The sequence below is a fragment of the Brassica napus genome, chromosome A6, assembly GCF_020379485.1.
Source record: "Brassica napus cultivar Da-Ae chromosome A6, Da-Ae, whole genome shotgun sequence".
NCBI lineage: Eukaryota > Viridiplantae > Streptophyta > Magnoliopsida > Brassicales > Brassicaceae > Brassica > Brassica napus.
This window is the reverse complement of record NC_063439.1, coordinates 25,493,519-25,501,933: the sequence shown is the minus strand read 5'-3', so window position 1 is coordinate 25,501,933 and position 8,415 is coordinate 25,493,519. Positions and strand designations below refer to the sequence as shown.

General features: G+C 35.0%; 2 protein-coding genes across 3 annotated transcripts; both read right to left on the bottom strand.

Moving 5' to 3' along the window:
* Positions 1 to 483: 483 nt before the first annotated feature.
* On the bottom strand, positions 484 to 3,601 carry LOC106350928. The gene is made up of 6 exons (XM_022688296.2): positions 2,851 to 3,601; positions 2,567 to 2,698; positions 2,169 to 2,460; positions 1,901 to 2,058; positions 1,579 to 1,731; positions 484 to 1,496 (listed from the first exon to the last, which is right to left on the bottom strand). Exons 1-6 carry the CDS (start codon positions 2,887 to 2,889, stop codon positions 1,173 to 1,175), a joined length of 1,098 nt encoding a protein of 365 aa, XP_022544017.1. The 5' UTR covers positions 2,890 to 3,601; the 3' UTR covers positions 484 to 1,172.
* Positions 3,602 to 3,777: 176 nt separating this feature from the next.
* On the bottom strand, positions 3,778 to 8,050 carry LOC106349406 (serine/threonine-protein phosphatase 2A 65 kDa regulatory subunit A beta isoform). 2 transcript variants are annotated; one of them, XM_013789361.3, is made up of 13 exons: positions 7,815 to 8,050; positions 7,281 to 7,686; positions 6,395 to 6,641; positions 6,061 to 6,173; positions 5,884 to 5,963; positions 5,574 to 5,715; positions 5,382 to 5,462; positions 5,090 to 5,194; positions 4,765 to 4,947; positions 4,582 to 4,674; positions 4,367 to 4,506; positions 4,209 to 4,275; positions 3,778 to 4,124 (listed from the first exon to the last, which is right to left on the bottom strand). In XM_013789361.3, exons 2-13 carry the CDS (start codon positions 7,671 to 7,673, stop codon positions 4,005 to 4,007), a joined length of 1,764 nt encoding a protein of 587 aa, XP_013644815.1. In that variant the 5' UTR covers positions 7,674 to 7,686; positions 7,815 to 8,050; the 3' UTR covers positions 3,778 to 4,004. The 2 variants fall into 2 exon arrangements, with proteins under 2 accessions (XP_013644815.1, XP_048637183.1); XM_048781226.1 differs by lacking the exon at positions 7,815 to 8,050 and adding an exon at positions 7,784 to 7,801.
* Positions 8,051 to 8,415: the final 365 nt, after the last annotated feature.

Sequence of the window (8,415 nt, the reverse complement as noted above, 5' to 3'; positions counted from 1 at the left end):
CGTTGATGGTTATTAGATGGAAACAAAACCAAAATGTTTTGAGTATGGTTCTTATTGGTGCCTCGTGGGAAATATTCTAAGTGTTGTACCCTTTGATTACATCCTTTATCATGGAAGTAGTACGAAAACATCTTAACCAAAATAAAAAAGTACAGAAAGCAGCATCTTCTGTTTTTGTTATTAAATAGGTGGTACAAGGTACGACAGTAGTACAAATTTTAACTATCAAATCGCGTAGTACAAATACATTTGAGGCCATTTTTTTAAATCATAAATATTTTTGCTTTCTTTCCTTATAATCTTAAGAGCATCTCCAAGGTACTTTATTTTTTCTTTTATAATTTACACTAAAATAAAATAACTTTATTATAGAGTTGAATTTGCTCCAATAGTTCACTCTATAATAGAGTTACTCTATAATAGAATAAAATATAGAGTAATCTTATTTTTTTACTCCAAATATAGAGTGAAAAAACAAAAATACTCTATATTTCACTTTATTATAGAGTACCTCTATTATAGACTGAACCATTAGAGCAAATCCAATTCTATAATAGAGTTACTCTATTTTAGAATGAAATATAGAGAAAATTATAGAGTACCATTGGAGATGGTCTAATAATCTTACTTATTTACAGTTTACATTGTGGGTGAATATTTTTAATTGAAAGTAAAAAGTTAAATATTATTTTGTAAAAATAATTGCGTATGTTTTAAGCCAATAACTTTGAAATAGTTAACACTAGCTAATACCTTTGGTATAATTGATTTTTAAAATTAAGAATCTTTATTTATTTATTTATATTGCTAAAATGTTATTAATTAAAACGCATATTCTTGCTGTCAGATCTGATTGTAATGCAGTACAGCGAAACATGGTGTTGTATAAATAATTCCATTATAAAATCTGAAGAGTATCTTTGGAATAAGAAAAAAAAGAAAACTATAAAATAAGAAAACAGAGGGAGAATAAATTCATACATTAATTTTTATGACTATTTTTTTTCGTAGAAAACAAAAATCTCAATGCACACTTCGCTCAAATTTTTTTTATTATTATTTTGTTCACTAGTATTTGAATAAGAAAACAGGCGCCAAAAGAAAATAAAACCCGTATAAACGTAAGGGATTAGCTTGGTTTCTTACAAGAACTCAAAGTTAAGTTCTTTCATCTATTTGGTGTCAATGTAAGGGATTAGCTTTACAATCTTATCACCTTGAAGAGTAGGCAAGTCAGCTTCTAAAGGGATACGCTGAAGCATCATGGATTCGTTTAAATTCTCGTACTTGTTCATCATTGTAATCACCTGCTCTCTCTCCTTCTTGAAGATCGATTTCCACGTGTCACTCCGGCACTGAGTCGTCAGTTTTGCTCTGGCCAACGAACGGCGCAAGACTCCAATGGCTTCTCCTAATTCCCCTTCCGATTCCAAGCTTTCAGCTAAGTGTTTTCCACTCTTTAGCTCGTGCAAAGCTCCCAAGGTCGATACATAATCCTGATTTTGATAAAATCAGGAGAAACTTTAATTCAAGAACCTACTCAAGCTCTTCAAGATTATGCGACGAATAAGGACTTACCAAAAATCGTGATGAGAGTTGTTTAACTTGGGTGTTAGTTTTGGATAAGAGAGAAGCATTGGCTTCAGCAACAAATTGTGTGACACCGTAATGGAGCTTTGCCACTAGACTTGCACTTGTCCCCTTCTCTTTGGCCTTATTTGCCGTCACAGCCTGTTTAGAACATGTTCAGCAGATTATTTAAGGGAATCAACATCCGTGTGTGAAAAAGTGCTAGTTTGTTCATGAAGCAATCACAAAAATATTTGGTTATAGCCAAAACTGACAATGTTGGTTATAGCCTTTAGTCACAATCTAAAGTAAGCAAAATGAGAAAACTGACCTGTCCTTCAGCTAAACAAAGGAGCTTCAAAGAGGAGCAAACGGGAGATGTTAACTCCGGAAACTTCTCGATATATGACCAATCAGTATGACCAATCTTACATACAGAGTCAAAAACACCAGCTGCTTCTCTATATGCCTTTGTGGATTCCACCATATCTGCTTTAAATCAACATAAACTAAGTTATCACCCAGTTATAGAGAAAAGAAAACACATCGTTAAGCCCATGCCTAAAATATTTCTTTAGTATAGAAAGAAAGATAATAACCTTTGGAGGCTAACACCATTGCCTTCTCCCTGAGCTTCAGAGCGTAGATAAATAGTATCATATGAAGCTCAAACAACATATCTTTAGACTGGAAGAATGGTGTAGATTTAGGCTGAAATATACTCGCAAGGCTTAGACCATTAGAAGACTTGCAATCTAAGTTCAAACCACTGCTCCATCGTATCATGAGATTTTTAGTGAAACGATTACTGATTTCTTGATTACAAGGCTTATTCATGTGATCTATCATATATCGGAGAAAAAGAAGGTACGCTTTAATTCTAACAAGATCCTGAAAAAAAAAACAAGAATGACTATTAAATAACCCTCTAACTTTGACTAAGAAAAAAATAAACCCTAAAAAGAGATGTTCATATGCTCTTTCAAAAAGATTTTACCTCTCTAACAATAGCCTCAACTCCATGGGAGCTTCTACCAATGGAATCTTCCACTTGTTTACGACTCAAGCTTATGTTAAGCTCAGTTTTCGTTTCCTTTTCCGTAAACTTGATCACATTCCCCAAAACAATCTGTTTAAAACCAAAGAAGGCTCTGCTGTTAATTTTCTCGGAGACATTAATCAAAACCTAATACTACTGTGAAACATTCGATGACAAGGTAAACCACTAGACGAAATCGACTAATAATAACGAAGGATAAAGAGAGAAATTTTAAAATTTACCGTTTTGGTTTTAGGTATGGGAATAAAGTAACGCAGCATTGTCTTTGTCTCGTTACAGACACTTGATAATGTAACTTGTAGACGAGGACAACACGAAGAAGAACACACAAAGAGATAAGGATGAAGTTTAGGATTCGATGTATTTCTATATAACCATAAAAATAATTAACTCATCCTATTCCACAGAGGAGAGTGAAATCATGATATTAATAAAAATAGCGATTGTTAGGAAATTATTTTCAGGAGGGTTTTGAGAAATTCGTATAATTTGATTGTGATTGTGGAAAAAGGAAATAAAATAAAATTTGAATTTAAACAAGCCTACGTTTTTTTTTTTTTTTGATCAAAACAAGCCTACGTTTTTTCAGAGACCTTTTCTCTAAAATCAAAACTACTTGTACAACTAAACCTAAATCATTATATACTCTTCTAAGCAAATAGATTTGGCAACATATAAATGTAATGTAAGTAGTTTGATTTGTTAGTTAAATATGGTTAAAAATAACTGTAGTTTTCTAATCATATTGTTTAATTAATTTAAACTAATCCACGATATAAGTTACAAAAAAAAAAACACTAATCCACGATATGATATTTCCGGGGAATTTGTGCAAGAGAAGTCATTACGAAGGGGTGTATAGAGTCAACCAAAAAAATTCAGAATCGACTGTTTTCACAATCACATTGAGATTCTCATGTCTTTGAACAATGAACAATTTTCATGCCAGGACCTAATCCTTACATTCAGACTTGATATATAACAATATTGTTTCAGTTATAATTAGTTGGATTTTGATAATGTGATCTTTTATAACGAACATGTGTGTCAACATGTTGGTCCGATTAGTTCCAACTGTAGGAGATTCAACAACCATTCAAAACGATGAGGAAGACTGACAGTTGTAATAGACTGAAGGGAAACATATATGTTCTGCGAAAAATGTTCAATAACTAAAACGGATAACTTACAAAAAAAACCAACCACAACAGAACACAAGACAGTAGACAACTTAGGCTGTTTGCATGAAAGAAAAAAAAACACGAAACAAGAGTTCTCAGTTACTTGCGTTACAAAGTCTTGAGAGTTCAGAATATTGCATCAAATATAAAACCAGGGAGAGGGAGAGAGAGAGACAGAGATTTAAAAGTTTTTTTTAGCTAGACATCATCACATTATCAATAGATTGAAGAGCTTCGTTTGCAAAGAACCTAACATCAACATCTGGATCCTCGCTTAGCTCCACAAGCCCAGGACGAATCGTCTTCTCTACAACCTTTTATTTTTTTACCACCAAACCAAAAATTAAAACAAAACTAGATGGATGTTCTGACTGTTTTAGACATATATATACACTTACCGATTGATCGACAATTGGAATGAGGGATTGAAGCACCTTAGCGACGTTGAATTTGATGTTTGGAACTCTGTGGTAGTAAAAAATAATCTTGTTTATACACTTAAAATGTTTGAAGTAAAATCATGCGAGTCAATAACTAGTTCACAACGAGAACTTGCCTGTCTTTAGCCGCAGTCATCACTACAGGTAAGAGCTTGGAGCATGTGATCTCTGAGCCCATCACTGGTGCAAGAAGAGAAACCGCACGCAAAATGGTCATACGGTATAGATAGTGAGGGTTGTTGATCATCTCAAGAACCTGCAGATTAATGAAAAACCATTGGTTAGCTCTAATAAGATGGTAAATACTGATTCTTCTAAAATCTAGACATACCTGAGGAACTATATGCTGCATTGCCCACTCAGGACCAAATTCCTCAGCAAGCCGCTTCACATTGTTTGCAGCAGCCTCGCGGATTGAGTGAACCTGAATGAAGAGACCATTACTTCAATTTTCTATAAGGGGAAACTGATTTGTTATTTAAGCTTATCTTTGGTTTGAGAGAGAAATCAGAACCTTGTCTTGTAACCATTGCATGCAAAGAGCGCCAAGCTTATCGTCAAAGAAGCCAACACCTAACTGACTTGCCAACAAAGGTATGTACTCAATGATAGCAAGTCTTACTCTCCAGTGTCTATCTTCAGCAAGTTCTACAATTGCTGGCAACAGGGATTGTGATAGCAGATCTATCCCAATAACCTGCCAAATATAAAAATATTGAAATCATCAAGTGAAAGTCATAAGCGAAAAAAAATTGAAGTCAAGTTAAAAAGAGTAACATGATATTTGTGAAACCATTGACATGAGAAATAAAAGTTGGGTAACTTGGTCATAAACAAACCTGGTTCACTTGGTCAAGTTTGCTGATAATGTTCAAGCGTACATCAGGAAACTCATCTTTCAACAGAGAAAGAAAGATTGGAAGGAGATGCTCAATTGTGGCATCCTGCAATGAAAAATCGATGTAAAAGTTAAAATATGCAACATACACAATCAACCAGAATCTCTTTGTATATGAAATCCACTTTGATTTACTACAGACGATAACGGTTATGACTTATGAGCACTTTCTAGGCACAATTATTGAACGAAAGGGTAAGTCAACAACCATCTATGTTTCAGAACTCTCTTACCTTGCCCAAGACCGGAGCCATTCCCATTATAACTGAGGCCAATGCAGATCTGACGTGTTGAGATGAGTCTGTTGATAGCTCCTACAAGTAGAATTAAAAGAAACTATAAGTAATACATAACAGCTTCTAAGTGTTGAGTCACCGATTCTTTAAAAAAATTGAGATTCTCACACAAGTCTCTGAAGAATGTACCTTTACACACGGGAGAATGTGCTGAATAGCAAGTTCAGGGTTTAGGATCCGACAAAACTTAGTAACTTTTCCAGCAGCTGCTATGCGTACTTCAGCCTCATTGTCACGAAGTAGACGCACATATGCAGGCACCAGTTCCGTCCTTGATATAGAAGGAACATTAAATAGTATTAGGAAGAAGCAAGGGGTATCATCAAATATATTGATAATCATACCTCTGAAGAGGTAATCCAATATAAAAATGCATATTATGCAATAGGCCTAAAGAACTTCATTAAAACATACTATATGTTTATCCAAGACTCCTTACCTAGTAGGCTCAGGTCCCACGGCTTCACAAAGCTCATAAAGCTGATTTGCTACCATGTAACGCACACGCCAAGACTTATCCTGCTCAGTGACAAAGTACAAAGATTAAACATCTCATAAGTGTAGTTTATCCAAGGATCATCATCATAACGACTAAGCAATTAGCACACATGATTACCTGCGAGAAATTAACAATCACGGGAAGAATGTGCGCGACACAGTCCTGAGGCTCCAACAATTTCCCAAGAGCAGCACAACCCTCAACCGCCAATAATCTAACGGAATCTTGATCTGATATGAAAGACAATGAAGAAGCGTAAGATGAAAATAATGTTAGATAACTAAATAGACATACAGGCAATCACATCATGTTTAACTTCAGCTAATGCATTTTAAATCTTGTTTGCCATAACGTTTATACATCCTGTTGGCATATTTTATACCGGTTGGACAATTACGTGCTTAAACAAGCAGCAAAGAGACAGTGTGAACCATAACAGATAAGAAATTACCATCTTGAGTAAGATCATCAAACATAGACATAACGTCAGTCTTCAAATGAGCTGATTCAATAGTAGCAGCAAATTTCCCCAGATTGGTTGCTGCAGCTCTTCGCACCATTGGCATATCATCTTGACAGAGCTGGGTATATATTGATCTCAACTCAGTCTTCACCGCATCTGGGGCGCTAGGGTATGCAATATGGAAAACCCCACAAGCTGATACTCTGGCTGTGAACCACTCACCAGCTGCAAGTCTCTGTTACATCAGAGAGTAAACTTAAGTAATTTCCTTATGTCAACAATACATTATGCAAAGTTCTTATCGAAAAACATCTACTTCGCTTTCAATTAAGATGGCCAGTCACATAAACATCCGAAAAAACAAGTCAGCTAGTTGTGTCAGACACCCTAGAAAAACCAGTATGGTCTTATTGTTTTCAACCTAGCAGTTGTCTATTCCAAAACTTTGAGAGTCTAATATAACTCCATTCACTGTATAAACATATGCATATTCCAGCTTATTTCGTATGAGAGTCTAATATAGTTTCAATCTCTATAAGAACATATATATGCATATTGTAACTTATTTCTTATGAGAGTCTAATATAACTTCATTCTCTATAGACATACGCATACTGTAACTTACTTCCTATAAACATATGCATATTGTAACTTATTTTCCAATATAACTTCATTCTCTATATAAACATATACAAATTGGAAATAATTTCTCATATGAATGAGGAGTCTAATAAAATCTTGATCTTTCAATATTCTTCTTAATTCGTCTATATTTTCTAGATATTTCCTTTTATGTTTTCTATAATCTTGATACGGTCGATAACATGAGAAATGAAATGAAACCACGAGTTGTTATCCTCCTCTCTTGTCTAACCTTAACCAACGGAATGAAATGCTCAACCAAGTCACTCTCCTTCATCTGAGACCCAACTCTACAAAGCGACTCAACAGCTTTCTCCCTCACACAAGTCTCCTCAACCGTGGAGAGCGTCTCCAACGGAGGAAGCAGAACGTGCGCGTGCTCAACGCCACCAACGTAAGGAATAAACACTCCCAACTCTTCAGCCATTGCAAGCAGCACCTCATCGTCATCGTCATTGTTTTCGCTCAGAAAGGGAATCAGCTCCTTCCTCGTCCTCTCCTCGCCGAGAGCGCGAGCGATCGTGGAAAGCCTTCGAATCGAATTCAACCTTAGCTGAATGTCATCGTTCTTAAGCTCGTCTATGAGGACAGCGATGGGGTAAAGCGGCTCGTCGGTCATCGACATCTTCGATTCTCACCTAATACCATCAGAGAAATCGCAAACGCGAGCAATTAGGAGAAGAACCTAGCGCGGATCTTACTAAGGAAGAGAAAGAAGATCTGAATTGAATTTACTTCGATTCGAATGAAATGAAAACGGATTTACCGATTCGTTGGCGCCTTCACGGAGGCTGATGCAAATATTCTCCGAGCGATCTACCGATTGAGACCGGGAAGAAGACGACTGAGAGAGAGAGAGAGAGATCTTTCTCGAACCTTTTTCCTACGAACTAGTCTTCAAGCGATTATTGAGGTGGGCTTGAAATTATATTCTCTAAATGGGCTGTTATGGCCCATTAGTTTTTTTAAAGTGTTATTCCTCCTCAAGATGATAGACAGAAGAAAATCAGATGGAAATGTGAGGATAAAACTCTTTTCTTTTGGGGGGGGGGGAGAAATTTTCATATAAAAAATTATAGATTTAATTTCTTATTATTTTTCGGGAATTTTTTAATTTTACCATAAATTTGATACTATTTTTAGATTCACTTTCAAAGGATAACTGTTTTCATAAATACCATAAATTTGTGATGAAAAAGATTAAACTATTTTTTAAAAATAATTTATAAATGTTCAATAATCATTTATAAAGTTTATAAATCCAATTTTAAAAACTAAATCTAAAATCCAAATGTTAAAATATTTTTGAAAAACGGTAACCAAATTATAGGTTTTCAAACAAGTTATCTTATTCTTTTAGAAGATAT